Raw genomic sequence first — 17412 nt, forward strand, 5'->3', positions numbered from 1 at the left:
TCGGTGAACTATACCCTCTATTCATTTTCCTCCACAAGAGATTTCTTTTAAACTTGGAAGTATCCTCCCTAAAATACTGTATCTCAGTCTCCATCAAAATGATTAATGAATTTTTAATTTATCACTTGCCTTAAGGATCTAGAGAACCACTCAATTCTCTGTTTCGTTTGTACTACTAGTGTGAAAGTGGAATTCTTAGGGGATTTACTTTGAATGAATGCCAGGATATCTCTACGGACTTGCTCAAGGCGAGTTTTAAGTGCCTGTGTTAGGTTTTTGGGATATCACGATTCCTCAGAATCCACGCTCCGAGGCAGTGACTATAATATATTAGAACAACTGGTTGAAAAGTGAAACATTTAACCAAGTGTGCATTTTGCTTTTTGACCATAGACCGCTAGTTTTGTACATTTTCTGTCATTAAATAGAACAAGTGTACTGGTTAGGATGCACTAGGAGACAGTGTCAGAGAGGACAATGTCAATTTTAAGACCTTTCTGGTTTTTCTCATCTCTACTTAGTGATTATTGTTTTCCTAGCATAAATAGAATTGTGCTGTCAGCATAAAAACATCAACAACCTTTAAGCTTAATTAAAACAGCCACCTATTAGTGACGCATAGCCTCGACAGGAAAGTAGTATATTTTTAGCATTTAAGTTTCTCAAATTCTTTTAAGAAGGAGCTGGGGCATAAATAACCCACAGTCCCTTTGTTGGCTCACTTTCACCGTCTAACCACCATTACCCCCTCACCAGTGAATTAAGATAGCTTCTGGTCTCCTTTTCGTACATTCTATTGCCAATTATTTTATCAAAAACTGGCATAACAGATTTGTACTTCATGTGGACTGAAACCAAAATGTTCGTAGAGTTCTTCAGAAAAAAATACATTAACAAAATAAGAGATGATGTCCTTAACTATAAAAAATGATGAAAAGGTGATCCACACAGTTCAACAAAATAGGAACATAGAGAAAAACAATGAAAAAATCAGATAAGTAATAGTAATATCTGAGCAAAGACTGAATGAATGGATGGTTAATAAAATGGCTAATATTTTCTCAAATTTCGGGAGGCTCAGGTAAGAGCATTTTAATAGAAGGAAAGGAAGCACAATGTAAAGCATAAAGAAAAACTGAAAGAATCCATCCAGCATTTGTGTTAAAGCCAAATGAAAAAAGCATCGTGAGCAGCAAAAGAAATGAACCATCAAGGGGCGGCTTTCTTAATAATTTAATAATGGAAAGCTGTTTGGAATCGCCAAGTGTTTTGTTTTATTGCGATGGTATATGTCTAACTTGGGGGGAAATTATAGTTTCTTTTCTTCAAACTAGCTAATAAAATTGAGAAAGAGTCTATTATGAAAACATTACATTTCAAAGTTAACTTTCACAGTGAAAGATCTCCTTCAAAGAACAATCAGAAAACATCAACTTACTTCAATGTCCTAGAGTTGATGAGTTCTAAGGGAGCTATCTTGTAAAACAGCAGAAGCCAATATGGACCCCTTTAGACTTCTCCTTTGTGCCCTTTGGGATGTCACTTAATATCTTAGAGTCTTAGTGTCTTTGGGTTTGATTTTCTATCTACAGAAGGATTTAGCTGCAGAGACATCTTCTAAGGGCTGTGTGAAGCATGGCGACTTGAGTCTGAGGGGCTACGTGGGAATTTCTCTTTGTTTTGATTCATAAGGGGAAGTCTTTCAGAGTTACAGACAGTGAGGGTACAGCTCACAGCCTGAAAAGCATTTGAAGAGTCTCAGATGGAACAAACAAGAACAAGGTAAGTCAGAGCCCATTAAAATCCTTCCCTGCTCTCTTGAAAAAAACTGCACCTCCATACCCTACCCAAAGGACAATTAGTGGGTCACAAATGATGAAAACCTAATTATGAAAACTGCTCAGGGCCATCATTAGGATTGACTTTTTCTATTTGGATTTTGTTGGCATACGGATTGACCGTTAGGCAATTAATTTTAAAGTTTATTTATTTATTTTTGAGAGAGAGAGAATCCCAAGCAGGCTCCGCACTGTCAGCACGGAGCCCGACGCAAGCCTCCAACTCGCTAACTGTGAGATCATGACCTGAGCCAAAATCAAGTCAAGAATTGGATGCTTGGCGGGGGGGCACCTGGGTGGCTCAGTCGGTTAAGCATCTGACTTCAGCTCAGGTCATGATCTCACGGTCCATGAGTTCGAGCCCCGCGTTGGGCTCTGTGCTGTCAGTTCAGAGCCTGCAGCTTGCTTCGGCCCCCACTCACAATCTGTCTCTCTCTATCAAAAAAATGAATAAATGTTAAAAAATAAAAAATAAAAAAATTAAGAGTTGGATGCTTGGGGCACGTGGGTGGCTCAGTCAGTTAAGCATCCAACTTCGGCTCAGGTCATGATCAAACTCAGGTTTGTGAGTTTGAGCCCCGCGTCAGGCTCTGTGCTGACAGCTCAGAGCCTGGAGCCTGCTTTGGATTCTGTGTCTCCCTCTCTCTCTGCCCCTCCCCTCCTCGCACTCTCTCTCCCCCTCTCTCTCTCAAAATAAATAAATAAATATTAGAAAAAAAAAAAAAAGAGTTGGACGCTTAACTGACTGAGCCACCAAGGTGCCCTGGATTGCCCGTCAATTTCCTCCTCCTCCCCTTTAGTCAATGTACTTCTGACCTTAAGGAAAAACTAATTCAGAGGAAATCTTTGGAGGTAACTTTTACATTTTCAAACCTTTAATCTAAAATTTTAAAAGTAACTTGATTACTTAAATAAGGCCTTTAATTGACTAGTGTTTTAAAATAAGTTTTTTCTAAGTCATCTAGTACCAAATCGTCCTACGACAAACCTGTCTGAAAACCACAGAGCAGTTCCACAATGAGTCTTACAAATGTGACTCAAATTTAAAGAGCAAAATTTTTTCTCCTCAGCGTTGAAGGCATTTTGTCACAGGAAAAAGTTTATATCCTAAAATAAAAGCAAAGCAATAATAAAGTAAAACAAACAAACAAACAAAAAGTCTTTCCAGCTTGGAACACTTCCAACAGATCTCCCCACATTTGTGAACATCACAGAGGTAAATCCTGTACCTGTTGAGCAGGAGAGCCTCTGAAGTTGGTTGTATCTCCTGCCAACAAAACCCAAGTGTATTCACCTCCAGTCACCTGGCCATCAAATGCCATGTCTGTGTTCCATGGCCCGTGTGGAACACATGGTTAACCTTAACCAGTTCTTCCCAAAATAGGTGCTTGAGACTATGGTGAAAGTGGTACATATCCACTCCAGTCAGTGGAAAAGCAACTCAGGGCTCTCACCAAGAGCCAGTGTCAAAGCTCTCAATGACCTGAAACACTCTTCTGACATGGGGGCTATTTCAGAGGCTACCTTATAAGCATAGAATAGACATTTCCTCCCTCCACAAGCCATAGGCAGAATCTCTCTCTCTTTTCCTCTTCCTTACTGTGGAATATTTCATATCTACTATGGCTTTTGAAATTGAGTATATAAAGTGGAATTGGTTTTCTGGCAGCTTCTCAATATTTATTGATTGATTGATTGATTGGCTGGTGGATTTTAGAGTTTTCTTACGATGTCCTGAATTCTGAATCAAAAATTAATCCCAAACTCGTATCTCTAGGAAAAGTCTACTGAGGAAGATCAATTTTGCGCATTTTTGTAAAAAAAAAATTTAATGTTTGTTTATTTTTGAGAGACAGAGAGACACAGAGTGTGAGCAGGGGAGGAGCAGAGAGAGAGGGAGACACAGGATCTGAAGCAGGCTCCAGGCTCTGAGCTGTCAGCACAGAGCCTGACGTGGGGCTCGAACCCACCAACTGTGAGATCACGACCTGAGCTGAAGTCGGACGCTTGACTGAGTGAGCCACACAGGTGCCTCAATTTTGCACATTTTCAACTGAAATTCGAAAAGGTGAGTTGGAATAATTACCTCACATAGCGAATGCCAGCACATTAGGAAAGCTGTATTAGTGGGGGTACAGGCATGTAGGGACTAATATGCACTCATGTACAAATACTTGAATTGCATGTATGTCTTTGTATTGCTTATAATGTAAGCCATATTTATATTTGTTTATAGAGCCTTGCTGGTCACAAAGTACTTTTGTATCCATTGTGCCATTTACTCCAGTTGTGGAAAATTGCTGCACTGAGCATGATACTAAAGTGGGTGCAACATATCAGTGGGTGATTTTAGATCATCTTCGTGAGGTTACTGAAGAAAATCTAGAAGGATATGGATTTGAATGACCCTAGAAAAGAACTATAGTTCCCTGATCCTAGGACACTCTAGAATAGTGCATGGCTACGGACTGGTCAATACAATAGTGTGACCACGGTAGAGATCCCAGAAATGTGACAAATGGAGTTGATTAGCCCAGTCCCCATACTCAGGCAATTTCTTTTAAGATAGAAAGCAGGATTCCAGAAATAGCAGCCTCTCCTGTAGGTGGCAAAGAACAAAGGGGTGTTAAAATTTCGGAGGAGTCGAGTAAGACCTGACCAAGGTGATCTGGCTAGGTCTGGGAGGCGAGGACAGGTGGATTTACCTTGAAGCTATGTCTGTACAGCATTTCATCCTTTACGTTGAACGTACCTAAACTTGGGGCATTTGGAGATTGGTTGCCACCTTCTTTTTTTTCAGCTGCCTCTGGTTATCCTTGATGCTCATTTTAATCTGGTTTCTTGTTTTTGTTTTGTTTTGTTTTTTCAGGAGCAGGAATGGAGAGAAGATGCTGGTACATAGTTCTGGTTTGACTGTGGTTATTAACTGTGTCACGGACAGGGTCATCCCACCCCCTAAGGTCTTCCTCCCTGTGAAGGAGGCAGGGCTGGCCATGGTCTCAGGCTAGGGTTTGAGCTTCTCTCAGGACAGTCTAGTTGCCAGCAAGCCCCCCTCTCCACCACCCTACCCTTCTCTTTGGGAAGTGGCTGTAACAAAGGGAATGTCTATACATAGGATCAAAGCTCCCACCACAAGGTGGGAGAGTCATAGTTTTTCAAAGTCATTATATGCAATCCACCTGATTTTTCAGATGAAGAGACGGAGCCTCAGAAAGCTGAACCAAGTTTGAACAAAGTCACATGGCGAGCATGTAGAGTAAGGACTCTCAATTTCAATGTGGTCCCTAAACTACCTGCAAAGGGCCTGTGGTTGGGGAAGGGAGCAAGAGGTATTAGAGAACAGTGGAAGCTCAAAAGGTGTCTTCCCCAAAAGCAAGACAGGAAAAGCAAACAACACTGCATTTTCATTTTCCCCTATTGCTTGAATCATTTTTCTCATTTAGTCTATTTTTATCCATTTCAATGACTAAGCAGACAGTTGTTCTGGAATCGCATGCCTACCTGTCTTTGCTACCAGTGCCATGAGAGGGGCGAGGGAAATATATAGCTAGAGTTAAATTCTATTCCCTGTACCATATCTGAACGAGTAGTTAAATATGCATAGAGAAATGTATATTTATTAAATATACATGTGAATATGCATAGATAGATTCAAGCAGTTATAGAAGATTGATCTGTAGAAGCATGTGTCATTAAAGGTGCTGCCTTAAGACCATAGCACCTGCTTGGTGTTAATAAGTAACAATTAAAACAGCAATCTTGATAGAATCCCCCAAATAAAACACACTAGCGATATTCACTCTGTCTCTGTGTAGACTTCATAGAATAAAGTGGTAGTGGAAGGGACTAGATCACTTTCATACTCCTCTCTTTTTGTACTCTCCTCTATTAATACTCAGCATCTGGAACAGGTAACTTTTTTCAAAAAAGAGGTTTACGTCTAGTTTTGATGCTTAAAATTTCAGGCTCCATAAATAGAACACACAAGAAAGATGAAACTAAATCTACATTTAAGATTATATAGGCGAGACCAAGGAGTTCATATTTCTTTGCCTTTATCTGGACAGAAAATTACTAAATACGACAGCCAACTCAGGTAATGTGTGTAAAAGGCAGTTTATCCCCTTAGTCTCACAGCTCCCTTGATGGATTTCCCCTACTGTTTTTAAAAGCATATTTGCAGGGCACCTGGGTGGCTTGGTCTGTTAAACATCCGACTCTTAGTTTCAGCTCAGGTCATGATCTCAAGGTTTGTGAGTTCGAGCCCCACATGGGTCTGTCAGCACAGAGCCTGCTTGGGATTCTCTCTCTCCCTGTCCCTCTCTCTCCCTTTCCCTCTCTCTCTGTCCCTCCCTTACTCACTTGCTCTCTTTCTCTCTCAAAATAAATAAATAAACTTACCCACAAATGTATGGCCACCTAATCTTTTACAAAGCAGGAAAGAATATTCAATGGGGTAAAGAGAGTCTCTTCAGCAAGTGGTGCTGGGAAAACTGGACAGTGACATGCATAAGAATGAACCGGGATCACTTTCTTATACCATACACAAAAATAAACTCAAAATGGATGAAAGACCTCAATGTAAGACAGGAAGCCATCAAAATCCTCGAGGAGAAAGCAGGCAAAAACCTTTTTGATCTTGGCCGCAGCAACTTCTTACTCAACACCTCTCCAGAGGCAAGGGAACCAAAAGCAAAAATGAACTATTGGGACCTCATCAAAATAAAAAGCTTCTGCACAGCGAAGGAAACAATCAGCAAAACTAAAAGGCAACCAGTGGAATGGGAGAAGGTACTTGCAAACGACATGTCAGATAAAGGGTTCGTATCCAAAATCTATAAAGAACTTATCAAACTCAACACCCAAAAAACAAATAATCCAGTGAAGAAACGGGCAAAAGACACGAATAGACACTTCTCCAAAGTAGACATCCAGATGGCCAACTGACACATGAAAAAATACTGAACACCACTCATCATCAGGGAAATACAACAGAAAACCACAATGAGATACCACCTCACACCTGTCAGAATGGCTAACGTGAACAACTCAGGCAACAGCAGATGTTGGTGAGGATGAGGAGAAAGAGGAACACTTTTGCACGGCTGGTGGGAATGCACACTGGTGCAGCAGCCACTCTGGAAAACAGTATGGAGGTTCCTCAAAAAATCAGACATAGAACTACCCTATGACCTAGCAATTGCAATACTAGGTATTTATCCAAGGGATACGGGTATGCTGTTTTGAAGGGGCACATGCACCCCAATGTTCATAGCAGCGCTATCAACAATAGCCAAAGTAGGGAAAGAGCCCACATGTCCATCGATGGATGAATGGATTAGAAGGTGTGGTATATATATATATACAATGGAGCATTACTCGATAATCAAAAAGAATGAAATCTTGCCATCTGCAACTACGTGGATGGAACTGGAGGGTATTATGCTGAGCGCATTTAGTCAGAGAAAGACAAATATCATATGACTTCCCTCATATGAGGACTTTAAGATACAAAACAGATGAACATAAGGGAAGGGAAGCAAAAATAATACAAAAACAGGGAGGGGGACAAAACATAAGAGATACGGAGAACATAAGAGATATGGAGAACAAAAGAGATATGGAGAACAAACGGAGGGTTAGTGGAGGGGTTGTGGGAGGGGGGATGGGCTAAATGGGTAAGGGGCACTGAGGAACCTACTTCTGAAATCATCGTTGCACTATATACTAACTAATTTGGATGTAAATTAAAACAAGCAAACAAATCAACAAACTTAAAAAAATTAAAAAGAAATGAAAGCATTTGTTTGGTTATTTGGACTATCTTATTGTCTAGCTCCTCACAGATACATTATCAATCATCTTTGAACTTAAATGGGCTTTTGTTAAGAGTATTAGTCCTGCGGAATCCCCCAGCCCATCTGAGAGCGACGGCGGGGAGGGCATACAAGAGTCTCCCCTTTCTTCTTTGCTTGCTTGCCGGGTACCCCTTCCCCAGCATCCCCTCCCTACCACCAACCACTGCAAAATTTTACCCCGAAACATAGAACACATCCTCATGCCAGCTTGCAGTGAAATTCCAGCTAAACCCAGTTAATACTCCTGCCTAAATATTCATTTGCAGCTTACTTTTGTCCCTGCCTTATTTCATCGCTTTTCCTCCGATGGGATTTTGAGAAACCCAAGGGTATAATTCTTGACATGTTTCATATTTTTGTTTGTTTATCCACATTTTGTTTTGTCTTACCAAGACCATGGGAAGAAGCCATCTCTGATAAGAGATATGGCTCGGGGCAAGCCATACCCCCCTCTTCCTCACCTCTAGGAGGGTTTGTGGTAACATCATGCCCAGGACTTACAGTAAAGGACGCACTGAATTGCAATGATTTTTCTTCATGTCCACATCATAGCTGGTGAGGGCAGGAGCCACGGTCTGCTGGTTGTGAGTGCCTGGCACATTTCAAAAATATGTTTTTGAAAGAACGCCTGGCAGTCTGAGGTAGTAACCTACATTGGAATTTAAGCTTTACCACTTAACTCACTCTGTTCAAGGAAAATCCCCTAATTTCTTCATCTGCACAATGGAATGATTTCGTCACTACCCACTTGAAGGCATTGCTATGAGGTTCAAAATGGCTAACATGCATTTTCTACACTTCTCTCCTTACATTGAGTCTTAGGTCCTTAACCTAAGAAGTCTGTAGTTTCTTTGGTACATTTTTAGAAAGACAAGTTTGGATTTTCTGGGGGATATTCCTGACTCTGATGATATTCCTTAAGCTTACTTTTTGGGATCTGCCTGCTTTTGCTTATACACTTGTTTGATGCTTTTTATAAAATATTTATTCATTTATTTTGAGAGAGAGAGTGGGGGGGGAGGGAAAGAGAGAGAGGGAGAGAGAGAATCCCAAGCAGGCTCTACACCATCAGTCTAGATCCCGACGTGGGGCTCAATCTCACCAAATGTGAGATCTCGACCTGAGCCCAAATCAAGAGTCGGATGCTTAACCAACTGAGCCACCCAGGCACCCCTGTTTGATGGTTCATAAACATGTATTTTTATTAAACAATTCCAAGCTGTAAGGCCATATTCTACATGAACTAGTCCGAAAACTGGTTTTACAGCTGTTTTTATGATAATTCAATATCAGAATAGTGTCCTGCTTGTACACAGTTCACTGTTCCTTCAGAAACCAGAGGAAGCAGACCAGGGTTTCTAACAGCCAGGCACGATGTTCAGAAATCCTGTAGCGCCCTTACAGCCTTCAATTCACCCAGTCAAAAATGTGGCTAAAATCAGATTGTCTCTTTTGTCTGCATAGGGTTTGTTCTGTGACAGCTTGTCACCAGCAAGATTAGTATAGATGCTCATTAATCAAGTCAGGTCAGGGGAATCTGAGCGGCTCAGTCGGTTAAGCGTCTGACTTCAGCTCGGGTCATGATCTTACAGTTCACGGGTTCGAGCCTCTCATTAGGCTCTGTGCTGACAGCTCAGAGCCCGGAGCCTGCTTTAGAGTCTGTGTCTCCCTCTCTCTCTCTGCCCCTCCCCCACTTGAGGGTCTCTCTGTGTCTCTCTCAAAATGAAAATCAACATTAAAAAAAATCAAGCCAGGTCAGAAGGTCAGCTTTCCCACTCTGAGAGCTCCTTTGTAGCACCTAGAAGAGCAACAGGCAGGCAACAAACACCAAGCATGTTTTGCTATGGGAACGCCAACTAACTTGCGAGGGGCTCCCTTTGGTGGGAGGACATATAATATGATGGTCCAAAGAATCGTTTTTAATGTTACTCAGACCTGAGCTCATATGTTTATTATGCTTTTTTTTTTAAAGTTTTGTAACTTCTGAGCCTTTTTTTCCATCTGTAAAATGGACATAAACATACTTCCATAATAGGCATAATACGATTGTTATGAAAATTAAATATAGGACGTTGCTCAGCACAATGTAGGTGCTCAACAAAAGGTAATTCTATTGTCTGTAACAGCTGGTAATGTTATTAATTATCGTGAGATGAATAAAATTGCAATACCATTTCTATTATAATAAGGCGAATGCTTGATTGGTACTGTCCTAAGAACTTAGGAATATTAACTCACTTCATCAACACACACTGGTGGGACTACTATTGTTCCAGGTTTACAACTGAGACTCAAAGAGGCTATTAGGTAACTTGCTCATGGGAAAGGGCACACCCGGTTTTGAACTCAGGCAAAATTCAGCTCTAGAATCATACCACCACCCCACACTACTGATGCCTTTCTGCCCAGCGATGCTGTTGCGGACTTAATGTTTTCGTGAAATGAGTGGCAGTGTTCTGGATGGTGCAGGAAAGAACGGTGTATCCCATTACTGCCGCTCGTCAAAGGTACCTACTTTTGATACCCATGGCATGAGTTTGTGTCCACTAGATGGCGCTGTTGTGTTAACGAAATGAGAACCAAGTCAACACTTTGGCTTAGGAGCCTGCTAAATTTGAGACCAGCCACGACAATCTAATTCCATGCCTGACAGTCTGATGGAAGAAACCTCCAAACTTTACAGCATATCCAGAGAACTCTAAAGACTAGTGGTACCGAGAACTAGTTAGGAAAAAAATCTATGCTGGCTTTTTTCTGAGCATCGAAGTTTGTAGAAAATCTGGAGGCGTTTTGAAACCATGTAGTCCAAACGCATCAGTTCATAAATAGACTGAGGGCCAGAGAGGAAGTGTTACTTGGAGAAGGGTACCCAGACTTGATGGCTTTGGCTGTAGTTCTCTTTCCCTAATACTTCCAACTGATTCTAAATCACAGAGAAACTGGTTTCTGAATTCCTGGAAGACTTTCTAAGTCTTCGTACGGGGCAGAAGACTGCCCAACGATGACGAGTGTTTGCCTCATTATGTTTTATACAGATGTTCAAAATCAGTAGCAGACTCAGACACTTAGATATTAAGGAAAAAATGGAACCTATTTCTTTTTCTTTTTAACATGTCTCTTGGAAATTGAGTGAGCCCACCTTAAAAGACTGTCCCTATTGGTTGACAGTGCAGTTCGTGGATATTAAACCCAGAGCGGGTAACAGGGTAATAGATAAGCAAAAGGACTCTGGAATCAGACTGTCCTAGTGGACCTGAAGGACCCTGGGAAGGTCATGAGACATCTCTAAGCCTCTGTGTCCACATCTGTAAAATGGGAATCCTACTTTTACTTATAAGGTGTTTGTAAAAATTAAATGTATGTGAAGTGCCTGTGACATCGTTAAAAAACAAGGTTAAAGGGAGCAGTAATAATGAATAATGAACTTTTGTTGCGATAGCGGATGTTCTGTTTTCTGTGTCTCTCAGTTGTGAATGTCTTTACAGGGGCTTTGTCAATCACCTCTTCAGTCACGGTCACGTGCTAAATTGCTGAACGAGAGAAATAACGTTTCAGGTTGTATAACTGTGTAACATCACTTCTTCCTCACCCAGATGGCAGAAGTAGCCAGGATACATATGGCATGTGCTTCATTATGTGTTCACGTCAACTTTATTTAAAACACTCGTAGGCTCCGGGCTCCTACTCACAGTTTAGACAGAGAAGGTGACTGGCATCCAAATAATAACAGCTAAGAGCAATTGAACACTTGCCGAGTGTCCAACATCCCTCTGCTTTGCGAGTATGAACTCATTTAATTCTTACTTACAACCGTGTGATCTAGGAACTAACACTTTTCTCTTTTTAAAGAGGAGGAAGCCGGGATCCAGCAACTCATCCCAGCTGAAAGAAGCCAGAGTCGGCATTTGAACTCAGGTGGCCTGGGTCCTAAGGACTCTGCTCGGCCAGGATGAGGTCAGGATGAGAGGGGGAGGTTGCTCCAAGGTTCCTGAGACCGAGCTTGCTCCCCACCCCCCAGCCCCCAAATACCACAATGAAGCCTGATAGAGACATGCAGCCTCGGTATCCAGGAGGCTCATGTGTTAAACCATCAATATTTTTATGGCAGTTAGTTGATGAGCTCAACTGGTTAAACATTTAATAGACTCCTGAGCTTAACAGGGTAAAACAAAGTTGTAACAGGTCGGGAGAGCGCATACCTAGGGACAGGGCACTCTTGAGGACCACGCCTTAAGGGATCAAAGCTCACTGCAGCCAAAGGAGGGTCAGGTTGCTGAAGCAAGCATGCCATCGTGACTGTGACTAGCCCTGTTCGCTGTAACTCATTTGTTGCTCGTATGTTCCGTGACATTCCAGACTACCCTCGTTTCACTGCCAGTGATTCAGACTCTATTCCCATGTAGAATTCATGAATTCAGATTTACAAGAGGCTTAGCCATCTTTCTGATCTACCCCTCTGCCTTTGAAAAGAAGCAAACTGAGGTCCCATTTGCTTACGGTTTGTCCCAAGTTATCTTAGAGCAAGAATCGGAGCCCTGCCCATTCAGTTATCACATACCCGTTCTACATCCCTCCCCTATTTTATTTTAAATAGTATCACTCAGAATTCTTGCTGAAATTCCCGTGTTTATGCCAAATTGAGCCCAAATCCAACAGATAGGTTCTGTTCTTTACGGATAGCGTCTTTCCGTTTTCAATTTCTTCTCTCCTCCTTTGCTTGCCATAAACTTTTATGGGGCTGGAGAACAATGCCATTTATTACAACGCACTTTTTAAATCAGACAGTCTTATTATTATCATTTTTTTTTTCTTTAGAAGCCACGAATGCAAGTCATTGACTCTACACCTGAGAAAATGCCCGGCCTAAACAAGACCATGGCAGCTTCAAAGCGCGATTGCCAACAGCGAGGTGGGGGAGGAGACCGCCACTTACCGATTTCAGTCATCGTTATCCCGGGTGCTAGCTGCCCGTTGTTGAAAGAGCTATAGGTAAACAAGTTGGGTACGGAGGTGAGGTCATAGATAGGTTCTTGCTTTATCTGTTTGATTCCAGTCATGTCAAGTCCTGACTGATCAGGGGACGGCTGGCCGGAATCCACGCTGTAATAGCCCTCGGACTTGGGCAGGTCGATGACGTGTCCGTTGGCGTAGGCGCCGCCGGCCTCGTTGCTCAGGTTGCCCAGGCCGTTGCTGATGCTGCCGCTGTAGACCCTGGCGAGGGCTTCCGCCTCCCCGCTCTGCTGCTGCCGCTGCTCCTGCAGCCGCTGCTGGTGCTTCTGCACCTCGGCGTACAGGCTGTCCCTCTGCTTCTTGGACATCCTCCCGAACTTCACAGCTGCGTTGGAGAGACAAGCAGAAGAGGGCACTTGGGGTTATCATTCCCGATCCATCCGAGGGGTCACGGACGGTTGTCCCCTCAGCATCCAGCGCACAAAATCCCAGCACCATAGCGGAAGGCTCCATGCGTTCGCACCCCACATTTGGTGAAAGGCTATGTTCAGGGGTGTTGTGCTGGTGTATGAGCAGAGCGAGAGCTAACCGTGAGCTAGGAAGGAATGCCAGGGCTTAACTTTATTTCTGATGGCCATGAAGTTAGAAGGCATATTTCCTGGTTCTTTCTTATGTGTTGGGGGGGGGGGGGGAATCCACAAACCAAAAACTACAAATAGTACCTGCTGTTAAAATGTCAACCAACATTGAATATTAGCTTCCCCTACTAAGCATTAGGGTTACTAGATTGTTGGATAGGGCCCTATTATTTCACCATTTTCATTTTTTTAAATCTCTGGACATGCCTCACCTTTTTATTATAAATGTTTATTTATTTATTTTTGAGTGAGAGACAGAGAGAGAGAGGGAAACACAAGCGGGGGAGGAACAGAGAGAGAGGGAGACACAGAATCCAAAGCAGGCTCCAGGCTCCGAGCTGTCGGCACAGAGCCCGATGAGGGGCTCGAACTCACGAACTGAGAGATCATGACCTGAGCCGAAGTTGGACGCTTAACGGACTGAGCCACCCAGGCACCCCCTCACTATTTTCTACACAGCATGTTGGGTAAGACCAACGCTGTGGGGCAGGGTGATAAACGCAATTTTAAGGAAGTATTTGTCTTCAGCTGGCTTTTGGGATCCAATTCAAAGAATATTTGGAAAACAGCAATCTTGTTAAGTCCAATACTCAGCAAGGAAGCCCACAGCTACCCCTCCTTTCTTGTTCCACCAGCCCCAAGTTTTATATTGCCCCAAATCCTTAGCCATCGTGAGGAAAAAGGAGGAAAAGTCTCTAACAGGTCACAGAGTAATCTGAGGATGCTTTGATCTGAATTCATTGTTTCTTAACTGGTAGAGTTTGACCTCCTGATTTGTTATGGATATCGACATTTTCCCTCACAAACTGTCAACTCCCAGTTTAGGCTGTGAATATTTTAAGTGAGAGGCCACCTTGTCTGCCTCATCAAACACTATGTCCTGCAGTTCATGTTAACGGTGGGGACTACGGCAAACTTGGAGGCTCCTGAGTTTCTATTTTCTTTTCTTTCGTGACAGTGTTCTCATCACCTGTTGGTATTTGGAAGCCCAGGGAATGTAGAAAGAAGGAAGTGGAGGGTAGGAACAGGTCCAGTTCCTGGATTCAGTTAGTCGGGTTCGTGAGAATGATTTCTGAAAATAACTACATGGTGAAGTGCTTAAGGACTCTCCAGCACAGAGGGCCCACAGAAGAGATTCCTACTGTGGAAGAGCCACCCCCCTCCCCGCTGGCCACGTTCCATCAGTGCTCGTCTTCTCCTTCTGTTGGCTACAGAGTTGTCAAATTTTATCTGAGCATCGGCTGTTCAGAATGGAGACCACATTTCCCAGCCTCCCTCACTGCCAGGTGCAGCTATGAGATTAAGTTCTGGATAAGAGGAGGTAAATAGAAATGCTGCATATACTTCTCAGTGTTGGGGCTCACTGTTTTCTTCTTTCCTGCCTGCTGGATTGTGGATATGAGGACTGGATTTGTAGCAGCCCAAACTTCCTGTTTTTCCTTAATCCTCAGTAAAAAAAAAAAAAAAAAAAAACCAAAAACGTTCAGGCAGGCATTCTGACGCTGCCTAAATAGAAAAACAAAGGGATGATTTATCCAGTAAGTTTTCTGAATGAAGACAATTCATCTGTTTAATTCAGACCAAACTCCCCTTTCTACCTCTACTGTCATTTTAATAGCGTCTCGAATCATTTAGATCATTGTGTTTAACTTTGTTGGTAGAGATACTATCTTTATTAGGTTCTGTTTCTCAGAGACACATGGATTTGCTTATTAATTGCGGTGATATTTCCAGTTTGTCCATGGGGCAAATCCTAAAGTAAATTTTAGGGAAAGCATTCCTTTGTACCTTTATATTATAACTTTACAAATATTATATATATTATGTAATATAATACTTTTTAAATAAATAAATTTATAAATAAATAAATATAAATTCTCTGGGGAAAAAACTTTTTGTATCAGAAAAAAATAAATCATGATAACTTTTGATTCAGGAAGGACTCCCCCCCCCCCCCCCCCCAGCAAGATATGAATGCGACATTCTTTATTTGCTAACCTGTCTTTTGCATTCAGGTAGGTTCAGAACAGCAATTTGTTACAGAACTCCTGAGGATGATACAAAATTTCTATCTATTGGTAGATTAAGATTTTGGTGGAAGTAGATTACTTTCTTGAGTTACTTTAGTAGAAGAGCTTTTGCATTTGTTTGTTTAAAATCTATTAGAGAGCAAAGACTGAGAAGAGGAGGCTCTTCTATCATGGAGACATAAATGCAGTGCCTCCTTTTAAAACCCTTTCCATTTAAACCTTGCTTTAGATGTCCATGCACTCTATAGTTAGGTGAAATATACTTGTGGTAGATTGATTTCATTAATGACCCTGATTCCTCTTACCTATTTCTATGCCCTTCCGGGTGTCAATATGCAATGCCCTTTCATTCCAGGCAGGCCTCACCACTTGCCTCAGGGGCACGTTGATGAGGGAGCTTAAGGCAAGCTGACAGGCGACACGCCCCCCCCCCCCACCCCTACCCCCAGGTGGGATAAGTGTGATATTCTTCAGGCACTCCTGGCTGCCCAAGAACAAAGGAAAGGGGGAAAAAAATGATAGAGATCATAGTCCTGAAGGACCTAAAAGTCTCCATCACCCCTCCAGAGTGATTGTGGGAAATAAAGGCTGAAGGAAACGGCAGATAGAACTCCATTTCCTTATGGCCTGCAGCGCATTGGTAAATACTTGAGGCAGGCAGAGTAAAATGTTTCTCCAGGAACTAACTCCTTACTGTCTTCATGTTAATGCTTTGCTAGAGGGAAAACAATTTTAGCTTGACCACAGCTCAGCCTCCAGTACCCTGTGAGTCTTTAGCATACAAAAATCTCTCTGGAAACTTCCCCTGGACTTTACCTCCCCCAATCCCACAGTATACAACCAGTCTCTCTTGGTTCCTTGGCAGCTCTTCCTGCCCACGGGTCCTGTCCCCATGCTTCAATAAAATCACTTTTGCACCAAAAGACATCTTCAAGAATTCCTTCTTGGTTGTTGGCTCTGGACCCCATGAGCCCCACTGTCACCCCCCAAAAACCTCATCAATGTGACCTGCTTTGGGCCAATGAGATACTGACATATGTGATACAAACAGAAGCTTCAAAAGTTCTTAGGTGACTGAATCTCTCACCACAAAAAGGATGTGCCTGCACTAGCTTGCTAGACGATAAGGTCTTTCCAGAGAAGGCCATCTACCCTCAGCAGAGGCACAGGCTGACCTCTAGCTGGCAGCTGATGAATGACCAAACCCAGTTAAGACTCTACATTTAATAATTTTAGGTCCAGAAATCTGCTGTTGACCATAGTTCTCATAATCCAAGCAAACAATGTCAAATCAGTAGGCTGTCAAGACCTCTGTCCTGGTAAACATCTGAAAACCCAATGGTGAATAGTGATGCCTTTTCCAAGGTATTGACTTATCAGGTCACTGAGCAAACTGAAATATTTTCAGAGACGACCTAAAGCTCCACTACATTTTGGAACTAACAGACTTCATTCTAAATAAAGAACTTTGCTGGCAATTACTCTAATATTATTTTAGAATAGATTTTTCCATTCATGTCGGAAACAGTGATGTCCTAGTGGTTTTGTGCCCCTTTCCTATCATAAAAGTAATGGCATATTTGGGGAAAACAGTTACGGTACATGGAACAAATAAATCTACCCAACTTTCCTGACGTGTATAGAATCCCTTTGTCACTATCTGTAAAAACATTTGTTGTATTCATAGGGGTATTTTTAACAAAGGCTGTATTACTGTTCTATTTTCAAGGATTAGCATTCTTCTTACCACTACCCATTAATCAGAATGGCACATGTTTTAAGTGTTTGCCCCTCTCAGACTTGAATCATTCTGTTAATGATTTTCACTTGAGTATAGAGGCAGCCTCTTGTTAAACTGCTAGCTCTCAAAGAAACTTGCACGATTCTGTATACATTGCAAGTGCCTTATAAATATTCAGTGATGGTGGTATTTACTCATGATATGCTCTTATCACTCACTCTGATCTCATGCTAGCAAAGAACGATTTTATGCAAAGTATCGGGGATCTTTTCATTTTTATTTGGATTGTGGCATTCTAAGTGGAATGGAAGTTTTTGGAGTAACTGTAAAACAAAGTCATTGCTTCTTTGAAGATTT

At 42.1% G+C, this 17412-nt stretch overlaps 1 protein-coding gene across 1 annotated transcript in view; it reads right to left on the minus strand.

Moving 5' to 3' along the window:
• The window catches only part of RORB (RAR related orphan receptor B), a 195934-nt gene that overhangs the window by 34312 nt on the left and 144210 nt on the right, over positions 1-17412 (minus strand). The window contains exon 4 of the mRNA XM_027041032.2: positions 12630-13031. Within this exon, the coding sequence (XP_026896833.1) occupies positions 12630-13031 (402 nt within the window). The remainder of the gene's footprint in view (positions 1-12629; positions 13032-17412) is intronic.

This window comes from Acinonyx jubatus, chromosome D4 (assembly GCF_027475565.1).
Source record: "Acinonyx jubatus isolate Ajub_Pintada_27869175 chromosome D4, VMU_Ajub_asm_v1.0, whole genome shotgun sequence".
Classification (NCBI taxonomy): Eukaryota; Metazoa; Chordata; class Mammalia; order Carnivora; family Felidae; genus Acinonyx; species Acinonyx jubatus.